The 17,939-nt window shown below is 46.2% G+C and overlaps 1 protein-coding gene across 1 annotated transcript in view; it reads right to left on the bottom strand.

Annotated features, from left to right (window-relative positions):
• LOC121580556 (microtubule cross-linking factor 1-like) overlaps positions 1-17,939 on the bottom strand; it is a 148,188-nt gene that overhangs the window by 74,128 nt on the left and 56,121 nt on the right. The window contains exons 4-7 of the mRNA XM_045224658.1: positions 15,756-15,815; positions 13,237-13,512; positions 12,596-12,997; positions 10,271-11,023 (exon numbers count right to left, since the gene is read on the bottom strand). Of these exons, the coding sequence (XP_045080593.1) occupies positions 10,271-11,023; positions 12,596-12,997; positions 13,237-13,512; positions 15,756-15,815 (1,491 nt within the window). The remainder of the gene's footprint in view (positions 1-10,270; positions 11,024-12,595; positions 12,998-13,236; positions 13,513-15,755; positions 15,816-17,939) is intronic.

The raw sequence follows: 17,939 nt of genomic DNA, 5'->3' as shown, positions 1-17,939 counted from the left end.
TTTCTATTGTGTTATTGACTGTACGTTTTGTTTATTCCATATGTAACTCTGTGTTGTTGTTGTTTTTATCGCACTGCTTTGCTTTATCTTGGCCAGGTCGCAGTTGTAAATGAGAACTTGTTCTCAACTGGCTTACCTGGTTAAATAAAGGTTAAATAAAAATACAAATTAAATAAAGAGAATTGGCTCAACTATTGGATATGAGGAGGATTTTTGTTCCAGATTCCTGTCAATTCAGAGGTACAAATATAAACAGACAATCAGCTCAAAACAGTAAGATCCTTTACAAGAAGAGATCAGAAGGGATAAGAAGACCAGAGAGTCCAGAGGTGGTGAATGGCACGAGTTGAAAACAACAACAACAACAACTAAATGCCAAATCAAAGGACTGGAAATAAATATCAGTGGTTGGAGGATTGATGATACCTGACCTTGCCTATGTACAGAATCAGTGACCATAGCCTTGCTATTGAGAAAGGCCGCCATTGGCAGACCTGGCTCTCAAGAGAAGACAGGCTATGTGCACACTACCCACAAAATGAGGTGGAAACTGAGCTGCACTTCCTAATCTCACCAAGCTGCCTGGTCTTGTAGCCCATTCCAGCCTTGTGTGGGTCTGTAATCTTGTCCCTGACATACTTGGAGAGCTCTTTGGTCTTGGCCATGGTGGAGAGTTTGGAATCTGATTGATTGATTGCTTCTGTGGACAGGTGTCTTTTATACAGGTAACAAGCTGAGATTAGGAGCACTCCCTTTAAGAGTGTGCTCCTAATCTCAGCTTGTTACCTGTATAAAAGACACCTGGGAGCCAGAAATCTTTCTGATTGAGAAGGGGTCTTATTTCCCTCATTAAAATGCAAATCAAGTTTTTGACATGCGTTTTTCTGATTTTTTTGTTGTTATTCTGTCTCTCACTGTTCAAATAAACCTACCATTAAAATTATAGACTGATTAAGTCTTTGTCAGTGGGCAAACGTACAAAATCAGCAGGGGATCAAATACTTTTTTCCCTCACTGTATTAGAGACACATATTTCCCTTAGATTACAGAGATCCACAAATAATTAAAAAACAAACCCAATTTTGATAAACTCCCTTATCTACTGGGTGAAAAACCACAGTGTGCCATCACAGAAGCAAGATTTGAGACCTGTTGCCACAAGAAAAGGGCAACCAGTGAAGAACAAACACCATTGTAAATACAACCCATATTTATGTTTATTTATTTTCCCATTTGTAATTTAACTATTTGCACATTGTTACAACACTGTATATAGACATAATGTGACATTTGAAATGTCTTTATTCTTTTGGAACTTCTGAGTGTAATGTTTACTGTTAATATTTATTGTTTATTTCACTTTTGTTTACTATCTACTTCACTTGCTTTGGCAATGTTAACATACGTTTCCCATGCCAATAAAGCCCTTAAATTGAAATTGAATTGAGAGAGAGAGAGAGAGAGAGAGAGAGAGAGAGAGAGAGAGAGAGAGAGAGAGAGAGAGAGAGAGAGAGAGAGAGAGAGAGAGAGAGAGAGAGAGAGAGAGAGAGAGAGAGAGAGACAGAGAGAGAGAGAGAGAGAGAGAGAGAGAGAGAGAGAGAGAGAGAGAGAGAGAGAGAGAGAGTGAAGGAAGTGAGAGATCGTGCTCATCAGATAACAGTGACTATGGCTGGAGTGTTACTAGATGCCATGTTGGACTGAGTCGCTTCCTATTAAGATAACAGTGGACCGGAGCTGAATTTTTCTACAGTTTGAGTACCGGCACCTCTTTTAGAATATCGTCTCTAAAATACAAACATTGGTACGGTAAGATTAAAGTTCTACAGCTGCACTATCGACAGCATCACCGCTTGGTGTGGCATCTGCTCGGCATCAGAGGGTAGTGCGTACGGCCCAGTACATCACTGGGGCCATGCTTTCTGACATCCAGGACCTCTATACCAGGCGGTGTCAGAGGAAGGCCCTCAAAATTGTCAAAGACTCCAGCCACACTAGTCATAGACTGTTCTCTCTGCTACCGCACGGCAAGCGGTACCGGAGCGCCAAGTCTAGGTCCAAAAGGCTTTTCAACAGCTTCTACCCCAAGCCATAAGACTCCAGAACAGCTAATCATGGCAACCTGGACTATTTGCACTGCCCCCCCCACCCCCACCACATCTTTTTACGCTGCTGCTACTCTGTTAATTATTTATGCATAGTCACTTTAACTCTACCCACATGTACATATTACCTCAACTAGCCGGTGCCCCCGCACATTGACTCTGCACCGGTACCCCCCTGTATATATAGCCTCCCCACTGTTATTTTATTTTACTTCTGCTCTTTTTTTCTCAACACTTTTTTGTTGTTGTTTTATTTTACTTTTTAATTTAAACATAAATGCATTGTTGGTTAAGGGCTGTAAGTAAGCATTTCACGGTAATGTCTACACCTCTTGTATTCGGCGCATGTGGCAAATAAAATTTGATTTTATTTTATTTGAGTTGAGTTTCTCCCATTCTTCTCTGCAGATCCTCTCAAGCTCTATCAGGTTGGATGGGGAGCATCGCTGCACAGCTATTTTCAGGTCTCTCCAGAGATGTTCGATCGGGTTCAAGTCTGGGCTCTGGCTGGGCCATTCAAGGACATTCAGAGACTTGTCACGAAGCCACTCCTGCGTTGTCTTGGCTGTGTGCTTATGGTCGTTGTCCTGTTGGAAGGTGAACCTTCGCCCCAGTCTGAGGTCCTGAGTGCTCTGGAGCAGGTTTTCATCAAGGATCTCTCTGTACTTTGCTCCGTTCATCTTTCCCTCGATCCTGACTAGTCTCCCAGTCCCTGCCGCTGAAAAACATCCCCACAGCATGATGCTGCCACCAGCATGCTTCACCGTAGGGATGGTGCCAGCTTTCCTCTAGATGTGTCACTTGGCATTCAGGCCAAAGAGTTCAATCTTGGTTTCATCAGACCAGATAATCTTGTTTCTCATGATCTGAGAGTCCTTTAGGTGACTTTTGGCAGGTTCTCCCATCTCCACAGAGGAACTCTGGAGCTCTGTCAGAGTGACCATCAGGTTCTTGGTCACCTCCCTGAACAAGGCCCTTCTCCCCTGATTGCTCAGTTTGGCTGGTCGGCCAGCTCTAGGAAGAATCTTGGCGGTTCCAAACTTCTTCCATTTAAGAATAATGGAGGCCACTGTGTTCTTGGGGACCTTCAATGCTGCAGACATTTTTTAGTACCCTTCCCCAGATCTGTGCCTCGACACAATCCTGTCTCTGAGCTCTACGGACAATTCCTTCGACCTAATGGCTTGGTTTTTGCTCTGACATGCACTGTCAACTGTGGGACCTTATACAGACAGGTGTGTGCCTTTCCAAATCATGTCCAATCAATTGAATTTACCACAGGTGGACTCCAATCAAGTTGTAAAAACATCTCAATGAAGATCAAAGGAAACAGGATGCACCTGACCACGATTTTGAGTCTCATAGCAAGGGGTCTGAATACTTATGTAAATAAGGTATTTCTGTTTTTTATTTTTTATACATTTTCAAAAAATATTATAAAAACCTGTTTTCGCTTTGTCATTATGGGGTATTGTGTGTAGAAAAACATGTATTTAATCCATTTTAGAATAAGGCTGTAACGTAACAAAATGTGGAAAAAGGAAAAGGGTTTTTTAGAACAACAAACCTGCCAAGAGAGGTCCACCCACCAAAACTCACAGACCAGGCAAGGAGGGCATTAATCAGAGAGGCAACAAACAGACCAAAGATAACCCTGAAGGAGCTGCAAAGCTCCACAGCGGAGATTGGAGTATCTGTCCATAGGACCACTTTAAGCCGTACACTCCACAGAGCTGGGCTTTACGGAAGAGTGGCCAGAAAAAAATAAGCAAACACGTTTGGTGTTCGCCAAAAGCCATGTGGGAGACTCCGCAAACGTATGGAAGAAGGTACTCTGGTCAGATGAGACTAAAATTGAGCTTTTTGGCCATCAAGGAAAACGCTATGTCTGGCGCAAACCCAACACCTCTCATCACCCCGAGAACACCATCCCCACAGTGAAGCATGGTGGTGGCAGCATCATGCTGTGGGGATGTTTTTCATCGGCAGGGACTGGGAAACTGTTCAGAATTGAAGGAATGATGGATGGTGCTAAATACAGGGAAATTCTTGAGGGAAACCTGTTTCAGTCTTCCAGAGATTTGAGACTGGGACGGAGGTTCACCTTCCAGCAGGACAATGACCCTACGCATACTGCTAAAGCAACACTTGAGTAGTTTAATGGGAAACATTTAAATGTCTTGGAATGGCCTAGTCAAAGCCCAGACCTCAATCCAATTGAGAATCTGTGGTTTGACTTAAAGATTGCTGTACACCAGCGGAACCCATCCAACTTGAAGGAGCTGGAGCAGTTTTGCCTTGAAGAATGGGCACAAATCCCAGTGGCTAGATGTGCCAAGCTTATAGAGACATACCCCAAGAGACTTGCAGCTGTAATTGCTGCAAAAGGTGGCTCTACAAAGTATTGACTTTGGTGGGGGGGTGAATAGTTATGCACGCTGAAGTTTCACCCACCAAAATTGTTTTTGCATCTTCAAAGTGGTAGGCATGTTGTGTAAATCAAAGGATACAAACCCCCCAAAAATCAATTTTAATTCCAGGTTGTAAGGCAACGAAATAGGAAAAATGCCAAGGGGTAGTGAATACTTTCACAAGCCACTGTACACATCATGCTACCCACCTCCTTCCTTCCTGTTAGCATGTTCACCTACTACACATCATGCTACCCACCTCCTTCCTTCCTGTTAGCATGTTCACCTACTACACATCATGCTACCCACCTCCTTCCTTTCTGTTAGCATGTTCACCTACTACACACCATGCTACCCACCTCCTTCCTTTCTGTTAGCATGTTCACCTACTACACACCATGCTACCCACCTCCTTCCTTTCTGTTAGCATGTTCACCTACTACACACCATGCTACCCACCTCCTTCCTTCCTGTTAGCATGTGCACCCAGTACACACCATGTTTTCAGGATTCTATAGTTGTGGACACTACATCACCGCACTCCCTCTCTTGGTCTTCCTCATCTTTGTAAGTCACCTTGATTTTTCACCTGTGTGTTTTATCAGTTTCTTTATGAAAATATTTAGCGAACTCCATGACAGTAGCTAAAGCAAGGGGCTATTAGCAGCACACAAGTAGACTACACATGCATGCTGGGCCGGGCCCTGAGCTCAGGAAGTGAGCCCTACTGGAGTGGTACTGGAGCTAAATTGTTGCGGGCGGAAAAGGCCGACACTCCAGCCTTTGGGAAACTCGCCTTTGGGAAACTCGCTCCGCGCTCCAGTCAAATTGGGCCTGCTCCGCTCCTCGCTCCACTCACATACTCTGGTCCTTAGTCAGTCCTACAGTAGCAAGGTATGATCTGACTCTGTCCTTAGTCAGTCCTACAGTAGCAAGGTATGATCTGACTCTGTCCTTAGTCCTACAGTAGGTGGTATAAAGGCAGGGAGGTAGAGAGATGGAAGAGGCACTGACCTCCAGTCTTAAAGAAGCCAGGGGGGGGTCTGTGGTATCTAGTGTGTCCCAGGATGGCTCCCCTGTTCTGGGCCGGGCCCTGAGGAAGACCCCCTGGCCCTGGCTCTGGCTCTGGGTCGCCACGGCTCGCTCCTGTCCTAGACGCCACTCCAGCTCATCCCTCAAACCGTACTGTGACTGGGGGGGGGGTCAGGGGTCAGGGGGTGACAGGTGAGGGGTGGGATAGAGGGGTGGACGGAGGGAGGAGGGAATTGGTGGGTGAACGAACAGAGACGAATGACCACGAACAAACAGGGGGAGGAATCAGAGAAAACAAAACAAAAAAACTAAAACTAACAAAATGGGCCAAAGAAGATAAAGCCAAGGTGGAAAAAAAGTTCCTAAAAAACTGAAAGAGAACAGACGGAACGGAACGGAGCTAGAGAACCAAGAAAAGGACAAAGAGAAAGAGTAACTTAAAGACGACGGCGTACGAGAGAGACGAGAAGAGGACTGGAATGAGGATGAACGACACGATGGGCTGAAACATCTGGAAGGAGGGAACACAAAGAGGAGGAGAAAAAAAACTGAGGGGGCAGGGAGGAAGAACGCAAAAAAACACTAGTTATGAAGCGATGAAGGATACATGATTCCAAACCGACAGCTGATAGAGTAGGCAAACTGCAGATAGCTTAGCTTAGCCACACCACCAGCCATGCAGTAGAAGCAGCTGGCTAGGAAAACTCTACACACGTGTGCAATGCGGTTATTTTTTTCACCGTACACTTTTAACTGTTTTACACTGTTAAACTTGGGACTCTTTATTAGACTTTATCGTTCTACATGACTTTAACTTTATTCCTTTTCTTTGCGCAGAGAGGGCAGAACATGTCCTTCATGCTTGTGAGAATGTTTTGTTTGTAGTAGCTGTCAGTTGAGTAACAGTATGCCCCCCACACACACCGACTACCACTCATCCTAACCATGATGAGGATTCTACAGGCAAACGGGTTAAAGGGTTCTCCCTATCCGATTTCAAAGGAGAATTGAGAATTTTAAAAAAACTTGGTTCTTCATTGAACAATTCCAAGAGGCCCAATCATGGTGTTTATTAAGATGCTGGCTCAAACAGCTGTTACAGTGGTGGAGGGCAATGTAGCAGACAGAAGGGAAAGTTACCTCCACAGGCAGCTCGTAATTCTGACTTTGATTGATTGATTGATTGATTGGTTGATTAATTGATTGGTTGATTGGTTGCTTGATCAGTTGTGAAAAGCCATATGGAAGAAGCTGCCTCAACCCACGTTTTTCCATAATTGGCAAGAACCACCCATTACCCCCCCCCCCACTGAGTTGAAGCAGGCATCTGCATGTGGGTGCAGGTCAGGGCGATGGATCAAGTCAGCAGGTTGCTATTTCGGGTGCAGGGTGCGTATGGGTATGCGGATGCAGCAGCGAAAAGCAAGCGTGAGGGATGGTGATTGGGGACTGGGGAGGAGGCTGGTGGTGGTGCTGTGTGGCTGAGCTGGGTGGCTCAAGGTGGGGCAGGGGGCTGGTGGTGGTGCTGTGTGGCTGAGCTGGGTGGCTGAAGGTGGGGCAGGGGGCTGGTGGTGGTGCTGTGTGGCTGAGCTGGGTGGCTGAAGGTGGGGCAGGGGGCTGGTGGTGGTGCTGTGTGGCTGAGCTGGGTGGCTGAAGGTGGGGCAGGGGGCTGGTGGTGGTGCTGTGTGGCTGAGCTGGGTGGCTCAAGGTGGGGCAGGGGGCTGGTGGTGGTGCTGTGTGGCTGAGCTGGGTGGCTGAAGGTGGGGCAGGGGCTGGTGGTGGTGCTGTGTGGCTGAGCTGGGTGGCTCAAGGTGGGGCAGGGGGCTGGTGGTGGTGCTGTGTGGCTGAGCTGGGTGGCTCAAGGTGGGGCAGGGGGCTGGTGGTGGTGCTGTGTGGCTGAGCTGGGTGGCTGAAGGTGGGGCAGGGGGCTGGTGGTGGTGCTGTGTGGCTGAGCTGGGTGGCTGAAGGTGGGGCAGGGGGCTGGTGGTGGTGCTGTGTGGCTGAGCTGGGTGGCTGAAGGTGGGGCAGGGGGCTGGTGGTGGTGCTGTGTGGCTGAGCTGGGTGGCTCAAGGTGGGGCAGGGGGCTGCTGTGGAACCTCTGCTGGTCGTTTAGTAGTCCAGTGTTTCTCAGTCCAGCACTAACACACATGATTCAACTAAACGGCTAATCACCAAAGCCCAGGATCAGTAGTGCTGGGCTAGGAATCCCTAGCAATCGATGGGAAACATTGGACAGTTTTTTTTTTTTTTTCTCCAACTAATTGATCTTTTCACATCAGATCTTAGACAAAATTAGTGAGAGAAAAAGAAAATCAGAATTGGGCTGCGTGTGTAAACGCAGCCAAGGTGTCGTCATCTCTGGCTGGTTCCTGCTGATCTTTATTGATCTAGTGTTAGATTGGAACAGAGGGGCTCTATGGACTGTCTGTTGATGTCGTGTACGGGCGGAGTGTAGTGTAGTGGGCCGTTTGTTTGTTCTGAGTGGGTAGTCCTCTGATAAAGCTGTCCAGACCTGGGGATGCGTCCCAAAATGGCACCCTATTCCCTATATAGTGCACTACTTTTGACTAGAGCCTTATTTGCTCTGGTCAAAAGTAGTGCACTACATAGGGAATAGGGTGCCATTTCAGACGCAGGCCTGGCTAGCTGTAATGAATGGTTCTGTGTATTTGCCGCGCTACGCTGCATTAGCATCACATTTAGAGGCTGGGAATGGCTCTACTACGACTGCTCACTGGGATGAGTTCAAATCCAGTAGCATTGGACTGTACCATTTACACAGACTCCCCTTGGGGTTTTATACCGTTTAAATCCAGTAGCAATGGACTGTACCATTTACACAGACTCCCCTTGGGGTTTTATACCGTTTAAATCCAGTAGCATTGGACTGTACCATTTACACAGACTCCCCTTGGGGTTTTATACCGTTTAAACCCAGTAGCAATGGACTGTACCATTTACACAGACTCCCCTTGGGGTTCTATACCGTTTAAATCCAGTAGCAATGGACTGTACCATTTACACAGACTCCCCTTGGGGTTTTATACCGTTTAAATCCAGTAGCAATGGACTGTACCATTTACACAGACTCCCCTTGGGGTTTTATACCGTTTAAACCCAGTAGCAATGGACTGTACCATTTACACAGACTCCCCTTGGGGTTCTATACCGTTTAAATCCAGTAGCATTGGACTGTACCATTTACACAGACTCCCCTTGGGGTTTTATACCGTTTAAATCCAGTAGCATTGGACTGTACCATTTACACAGACTCCCCTTGGGGTTCTATACCGTTTAAACCCAGTAGCAATGGACTGTACCATTTACACAGACTCCCCTTGGGGGTTTTATACCGTTTAAATCCAGTAGCATTGGACTGTACCATTTACACAGACTCCCCCTTGGGGTTTTATACCGTTTAAATCCAGTAGCAATGGACTGTACCATTTACACAGACTCCCCTTGGGGTTTTATACCGTTTAAACCCAGTAGCAATGGACTGTACCATTTACACAGACTCCCCTTGGGGTTTTATACCGTTTAAACCCAGTAGCAATGGACTCTACCATTTACACAGACTCCCCTTGGGGTTTTATACCGTTTAAACCCAGTAGCAATGGACTGTACCATTTACACAGACTCCCCTTGGGGTTTTATACCGTTTAAATCCAGTAGCAATGGACTGTACCATTTACACAGACTCCCCTTGGGGTTTTATACTGTTTAAACCCAGTAGCAATGGACTGTACCATTTACACAGACTCCCCTTGGGGTTTTATACCGTTTAAACCCAGTAGCAATGGACTGTACCATTTACACAGACTCCCCTTGGGGGTTTATACCGTTTAAACCCAGTAGCAACGGACTGTACCATTTACACAGACACCCCTTGGGGTTTTATACCGTTTAAACCCAGTAGCAATGGACTGTACCATTTACACAGACACCCCTTGGGGTTTTATACCGTTTAAACCCAGTAGCAATGGACTGTACCATTTACACAGACTCCCCTTGGGGGTTTATACCGTTTAAACCCAGTAGCAACGGACTGTACCATTTACACAGACACCCCTTGGGGTTTTATACCGCTCCCGTCCGTGAATTTGTGCTGCGTCTGAAATGGCACCCTATTCACCCATACAGCTCTGGTCATTAGTAGTGCTCTATCCATGAAGTAGGGTGCCATTTGGGACTGTCTGTCCCCTTGGCTAAACCAGACTTTGCAGAGGGACCTATTCCTCACTGTTGTTTAAAGTCGTGCTGCGCTCTGTCTGTCTGCCGCTACAGGCAGGGATTCTTCAACTTCCTGATAAGACATACTAACTTATTGATACTTGAGCCAATAAGGAAGCAGCCAAGAGGGTTGATGTCTAGACGTGGCAGGGAGACAGACAGCATAACATACAGTACAGACATGTATGGGGGCATGGTCTGCAACACAGATGGCACCCTATTCCCTATGTAGTGAACTGCTTTGGACCAGGTCCCATAGGGCTCTCATCTAATGCTACCGGCCTGAACCCAGTGAGATGGAGAACACTCGTCAATGGCCTATTCTCCTTATAGAAGCCAAGGGCTTAAGCCAAGTAAAGTAAGCCTGAAGGATCTGGTCAAAAAGTAGTGCACTACATAGTGAATAGGCTGCCACTTCGGACGCACACCTGGGATAGAGAAAGATGTAGGTCAAAGGTCAAAAAGTCAGAGGCATATTATCCCATTCCTTACCTGGAAGTCTGTGACCAGGTCGCGTCCCAGGGTGCCGATGGGCGAGTCTCGTGACATGGAGGTGACCCCGGACAGGAAGCTACTGGACTCTGTGAGGTTGGGCATGGGCGACAGGTCGTCCCCCCGATCCCGGTCACCTCCCCTCTCCCTCAGGCCCTCTCCCAGGTGATCCACCTTCTCCATGAAGATATGGAGCTCTGTGCGGAAGGCCTTCATACGGGTGTTGATAGTGTCCAGGACCTGTGAGTCTGGTTTGGGCTCGGGGAGGGGGGTGGTGTCTCCTTTCAACCCCTCCAGAGCCAGACTCAAACTGTCCCCTGTTACTAGAATCTTGCCCTCGTAGATCAGACTGTCCGTGTCGCTAATGAGACGATCTACGGTCTTCCCAAGGCGCTCTGCTTCTCGTTTGACATTCGTGAACGTCTCGCGGTCTTCTCGCCTACGATTAGATAGTTCGGTGGCGCTGAACCTGCTGAGCTCGTCCGAGGGCTTGTGACTTCCAAACCCCGAGGTTGTGGTCGTCTTCTCGAAGAGGTCCTCCGAGTCGCTCTCGCCGCCGACAGGCCCCTCCCTCTTGGGGTGAAGTAAGACGAGCCTCCCTGTTTCTTCCTCCTCGGCGGTGTCGCGGTGCCCGGTGTAGCTGTCTGCATCGCTGTCCCGTGGGGAGCCGGTGCGGAGGCCCAGGTGTTGGGCCAGGTCACAGCGCTGAACGTTGGACATCAGGACTCTGTTCTCATACTGCAGCTTCATCACCTGGACGGATGAAGAGACGAGACACCATAATGTTAGCTTCAGAGACATTACACCATTATGTTAGCTTTAGAGATGGGACAACATTATGATAGCTTCAGAGACAATACACCATTATGTTAGCTTTAGAGATGGGACAACATTATGTTAGCTTCAGAGACATTACACCATTATGTTAGCTTTAGAGATGGGACAACATTATGATAGCTTCAGAGACAATACACCATTATGTTAGCTTTAGAGATGGGACAACATTATGATAGCTTCAGAGACAATACACCATTATGTTCGCTTTAGAGATGGGACAACATTATGTTAGCTTTAGAGATGGGACAACATTATGATAGCTTTAGAGATGGGACAACATTATGATAGCTTTAGAGATGGGACAACATTATGATAGCTTTAGAGATGGGACAACATTATGTTAGCTTTAGAGATGGGACAACATTATGATAGCTTTAGAGATGGGACAACATTATGTTAGCTTTAGAGATGGGACAACATTATGTTAGCTTTAGAGATGGGACAACATTATGTTAGCTTTAGAGATGGGACAACATTATGATAGCTTCAGAGACAATACACCATTATGTTCGCTTTAGAGATGGGACAACATTATGTTAGCTTTAGAGATGGGACAACATTATGATAGCTTTAGAGATGGGACAACATTATGATAGCTTTAGAGATGGGACAACATTATGATAGCTTTAGAGATGGGACAACATTATGTTAGCTTTAGAGATGGGACAACATTATGATAGCTTCAGAGACAATACACCATTATGTTCGCTTTAGAGATGGGACAAAATTATGTTAGCTTTAGAGATGGGACAACATTATGATAGCTTTAGAGATGGGACAACATTATGATAGCTTTAGAGATGGGACAACATTATGTTAGCTTTAGAGATGGGACAACATTATGTTAGCTTTAGAGATGGGACAACATTATGATAGCTTTAGAGATGGGACAACATTATGTTAACTTTAGAGATGGGACAACATTATGATAGCTTTAGAGATGGGACAACATTATGATAGCTTTAGAGATGGGACAACATTATGTTAGCTTTAGAGATGGGACAACATTATGTTAGCTTTAGAGATGGGACAACATTATGTTAGCTTTAGAGATGGGACAACATTATGTTAGCTTTAGAGATGGGACAACATTATGATAGCTTTAGAGATGGGACAACATTATGATAGCTTTAGAGATGGGACAACATTATGTTAGCTTTAGAGATGGGACAACATTATGATAGCTTTAGAGATGGGACAACATTATGATAGCTTTAGAGATGGGACAACATTATGATAGCTTCAGGAATGTATTTTCTAAGGGTGCGTCCTGAATGGTACCCTATTTCTTTTATAGTGCACAACTTTTTACCAGGACCCATAGGGCCATTTAGGATGCACCCTAAGATAAAACCAGATACAATAATAGAGCATTATGGGTACTGTAGTCCATCATGCTGCCTCACACAGTGCATTATGGATACTGCAGTCCATCATGCTGCCTCACACAGAGCTTTTGGGGTACTGTAGTCCATCATGCTGCCTCACCTTCCCACTGAGGTCATTGATCTGCATCCTGGCTGCCTTCAGCTCCTCCATCATCACCACACCGCTTCCGTTACCCCCGCCGCCACCGTTACTCCCGTTACCGGACTTCATCATCATCATCACGCCGACCTCGCCCTCCTCGTCTCTCGGGCCGAACTTGAAGCGGTTCAGTTCCGAGATCAGCTGCTTGTTGTGGTCTTCGATCTCTGAGATGGACCGCCGGAGAAGTTCTGCTTCTTCCTCTACAAACTGTAGGTGGCGCCGCAGCTCGCCGGCGGACTCCAGAGCGTCCCCGCCATACGGGGAGGAGGGCATGCTGCCGAACGGCTCCCGGTCGAAACGGTCCCTCTCGTACTGGCAGCGGATGTCCTCGTTCTCAGCCCTCAGGCCTCGGTTCTCCACCTGATAATAATGATCATTTTGATTATGAAGCGATCTTCATTTACAGGAAGAAATCAAGGTGCTGTAGAAAGGTGAAACAAAAGACAATGGCACCCTATTCCTTATGTAGTGCACTACTTTGACCTAAACCCTGGGCCCTGTTCAAACGTACTGCATAGGGCTCTGGTCTATAGTAGTGCACTACATGGGATAGGGTGCCATTTTCAGACACACCCAGGGTTAAAAGACAGGCCACCCACCTCCAGCTCTACGATCTTCCTCCCCAGAATATTAGCCTCTTCCTCCACCAGTTTGAGCCGGAGCCGTAGCTCGGCCTCCCTGGTGCTGTGAGGCCCACCACCGGCAAGCTCTGCCAGGGGTAGAGGGCTGTCCAAGTCCCCGTAGACTGACTTATACTTCTGGATCTCCTGCTCCAGCTCTTCCTTCTCCCTCCCCAGCTTGGCCATCTTCTTACGCATGAGGGTGGATTCTTCCTTAGAGAACTGCAGCTGACACCTGAGATCTGCACCGTCCTCCTGTGGAGAGGAGGAGGAGGAGGGGGAGGAGGGGAAGGAGGAGGGGGAGGAGGAGAAGGAGGAGGAGGAGGAGGAGGAGGAGGGGGGAGAGGAGGGGGAGGAGGAGAAGGAGGAGGGGGAGAGGAGGGGGAGGAGGGGGAGGAGGAGGGGGGAGAGGAGGGGAAGGAGGAGGAGGGGAAGGAGGAGGGGGAGGAGGAGGGGGAGGAGGAGAAGGAGGAGGGGGGAGAGGAGGGGAAGGAGGAGGGGGAGGAGGAGAAGGAGGAGGGGGGAGAGGAGGGGGAGGAGGAGGACGTCATTAGTGTACGCTCATTGTGAAATCAAATTGGGTTTATGTGATGGAATGTGTGATAGAAGTTTCCTACTTAGTTCAGAGATGATATAATGTGTGATAGAAGCCTCCTACTTAGTTCAGAGATGATAGAATATGTGATAGAAGCCTCCTACTTAGTTCAGAGATGATATAATATGTGATAGAAGCCTCCTACTTAGTTCAGAGATGATAGAATATGTGATAGAAGCCTCCTAACTGGTTCAGAGATGATAGAATGTGTGATAGAAGCCTCCTACTTAGTTCAGAGATGATAGAATATGTGATAGAAGCCTCCTACTTAGTTCAGAGATGATAGAATATGTGATAGAAGCCTCCTACTTAGTTCAGAGATGATAGAATATGTGATAGAAGCCTCCTAACTGGTTCAGAGATGATATAATATGTGATAGAAGCCTCCTACTTAGTTCAGAGATGATAGAATATGTGATAGAACCTCCTAACTGGTTCAGAGATGATAGAATATGTGATAGAAGCCTCCTACTTAGTTCAGAGATGATAGAATATGTGATAGAAGCCTCCTACTTAGTTCAGAGATGATAGAATATGTGATAGAAGCCTCCTACTTAGTTCAGAGATGATATAATATGTGATAGAAGCCTCCTACTTAGTTCAGAGATGATATAATATGTGATAGAAGCCTCCTACTTAGTTCAGAGATGATAGAATATGTGATAGAAGACTCCTACTTAGTTCAGAGATGATAGAATATGTGATAGAAGCCTCCTACTTAGTTCAGAGATGATATAATATGTGATAGAAGCCTCCTACTTAGTTCAGAGATGATAGAATATGTGATAGAAGCCTCCTACTTAGTTCAGAGATGATAGAATATGTGATAGAAGCCTCCTACTTAGTTCAGAGATGATAGAATATGTGATAGAAGCCTCCTAACTGGTTCAGAGATGATAGAATATGTGATAGAAGCCTCCTACTTAGTTCAGAGATGATAGAATATGTGATAGAAGCCTCCTACTTAGTTCAGAGATGATAGAATATGTGATAGAAGCCTCCTACTTAGTTCAGAGATGATAGAATATGTGATAGAAGCCTCCTACTTAGTTCAGAGATGATAGAATATGTGATAGAAGCCTCCTAACTGGTTCAGAGATGATAGAATATGTGATAGAAGCCTCCTACTTAGTTCAGAGATGATAGATTATGTGATAGAACCTCCTAACTGGTTCAGAGATGATAGAATATGTGATAGAAGCCTCCTACTTAGTTCAGAGATGATAGAATATGTGATAGAAGCCTCCTACTTAGTTCAGAGATGATATAATATGTGATAGAAGCCTCCTACTTAGTTCAGAGATGATAGAATATGTGATAGAAGCCTCCTACTTAGTTCAGAGATGATAGAATATGTGATAGAAGCCTCCTACTTAGTTCAGAGATGATAGAATATGTGATAGAAGCCTCCCTAACTGGTTCAGAGATGATAGAATATGTGATAGAAGCCTCCTACTTAGTTCAGAGATGATAGATTATGTGATAGAACCTCCTAACTGGTTCAGAGATGATAGAATATGTGATAGAAGCCTCCTACTTAGTTCAGAGATGATAGAATATGTGATAGAAGCCTCCTACTTAGTTCAGAGATGATATAATATGTGATAGAAGCCTCCTACTTAGTTCAGAGATGATAGAATATGTGATAGAAGCCTCCTACTTAGTTCAGAGATGATAGAATATGTGATAGAAGCCTCCTACTTAGTTCAGAGATGATATAATATGTGATAGAAGCCTCCTACTTAGTTCAGAGATGATAGAATATGTGATAGAAGCCTCCTACTTAGTTCAGAGATTATAGAATATGTGATAGAAGCCTCCTACTTAGTTCAGAGATGATATAATATGTGATAGAAGCCTCCTACTTAGTTCAGAGATGATAGAATATGTGATAGCCTCCTACCTGGTTCATAGACTTCTTGTCCCTAAATGTTGCCCTGCTCCCTCTCCGCCGTATAGCAGTCTGTGAGAAGGAAGGGAAAACACAAACATTAGAGGACATACTTAGACTGCACACTGCTGCGTACAATAACTAGGACAAGGTGGGGACAATGATTTAAACTGTTTCAATCCTCAAATCACTTTTCCTTTTTGACAGAACACATGAACATGTGACTATAGAATTAGAATGAATAGAACGGGGCTTGGAACCTCTAACCCTGGCACAAAAGGAACTGTGGGTAAAGCCCTGTTTCTGTGGAGAGTGTGGAGGAGTTATGGACATTGCAAATATTTCACTGGTGCTGGGCCTGCAGTGGTTTATCAACAAACTCACATGCTTTCTCATCCGGGTCTTCCTCAAATTGGAGGACATGTTGTGCCCAAAGTACGAGACAGACAGACAGACAGACAGACAGACATCTTATCCTGTTTCTGACTCAACATACACCATATTTCCACAATAGCCTGTCCTGAGCATTTGCCTGCCTGTCTGTCTCTCTGTCTGTTTATGTCTGACATCTGAAATTGCGAAGCAAAGCCAGGATCAAATGTGTCTTTCTGCACGCTAGCTTAGTGCTTTCACTGACTGACTGGCTGACTGACTGACTGACTGACTGGCTGACTGACTGACTGACTGGCTGACTGGCTGACTGGCTGGCTGACTGGCTGACTGACTGGCTGGCTGGCTAACTGGCTGACTGACTGGCTGACTGACTGGCTGGCTAACTGGCTGACTGACTGGCTAACTGGCTGACTGGCTGACTGACTGGCTGACTGACTGACTGACTGACTGGCTGGCTGACTGACTGGCTGACTGACTGACGGCTGACTGGCTGACTGACTGACTGGCTGACTGGCTGACTGGCTGACTGACTGACTGACTGACTGGCTGACTGACTGACTGGCTGACTGACTGGCTGACTGGCTGACTGGCTGGCTGGCGACCCTGCCACATAAAACCCATTAAACTTCAAATTCACTGCTCTCTTGGTGAGGACGTTCAAAATCAGCAGGCTACACACACACACACGCGCACGCGCACCCGCACGCGCACGCGCACACGCACACGCACACACGCACACACACACACACACACACACACACACACACACACACACACACACACACACACACACACACACACACACACACACGTTGCCCCCTCTGTCCTGTGTTTACTCCCATGTTATGGTGATGTAACCAAGTGGGTTCCCCAACATAAACTGAGACCAGGAAGTGAGTGAGTCAAGGTCTATCCTTGCCCGGCTGTGACGAGGTCTCAGTCTTTCCATCTGGCTGGCCATCTATGGTTCCTATAGAGTCCTAGCTATCCCAGTTAGGCTAGTTCATCCCTACTGCCTCTGATCTGGCGGACTCACTAAACACAAATGCTTTGTTTTTAAATGATGTCTAAGTGATGGCGCGTGCCCCTGGCTATCCGTCAATAAATACAAAACAAGAAAATGGTGCCGTCTGGTTTGCTTAATATAAGGAATTTTAAATTATTCGTACTTTTACTTTTGATACTTAAGTACATTTAAAACTAAATACTTTTAGACTTTTACTCAAGTAGTATTTTACTGGGTGACTTTCACTTTTACTTGAGTCATTTTCTATTAAGGTATCTTTACTTTTACTCAAGTATGAGAATGTAGTACTTTTTCCCACCACTGCACACACACACACACACACTGGTGCGATGGGAGAAACTCCAACGAGCCTCAGTACTCGCTCTATATATTGAAAGACTACAGTGTGACTTTGAAACAAAACCAGCCTGTCACAAACACAAGGGCAGTTTTAACTCCGTCAGTCTCCCACGATGGAGGAAAAGGACAAAGCCAAGACAGGGCAGTATTAACTCCGTCAGTCTCCCACGATGGAGGAAAAGGACAAAGCCAAGACAGGGCAGTATTAACTCCGTCAGTCTCCCACGATGGAGGAAAAGGACAAAGCCAAGACAGGGCAGTATTAACTCCGTCAGTCTCCCACGATGGAGGAAAAGGACAAAGCCAAGACAGGGCAGTATTAACTCCGTCAGTCTCCCACGATGGAGGAAAAGGACAAAGCCAAGACAGGGCAGTATTAACTCCGTCAGTCTCCCACGATGGAGGAAAAGGACAAAGCCAAGACAGGGCAGTATTAA

Source organism: Coregonus clupeaformis, chromosome 14 (genome assembly GCF_020615455.1).
Source record: "Coregonus clupeaformis isolate EN_2021a chromosome 14, ASM2061545v1, whole genome shotgun sequence".
NCBI lineage: Eukaryota > Metazoa > Chordata > Actinopteri > Salmoniformes > Salmonidae > Coregonus > Coregonus clupeaformis.
The sequence above is the reverse complement of the archived record's forward strand: the minus strand, read 5'-3'. Positions and strand labels throughout refer to the sequence as shown.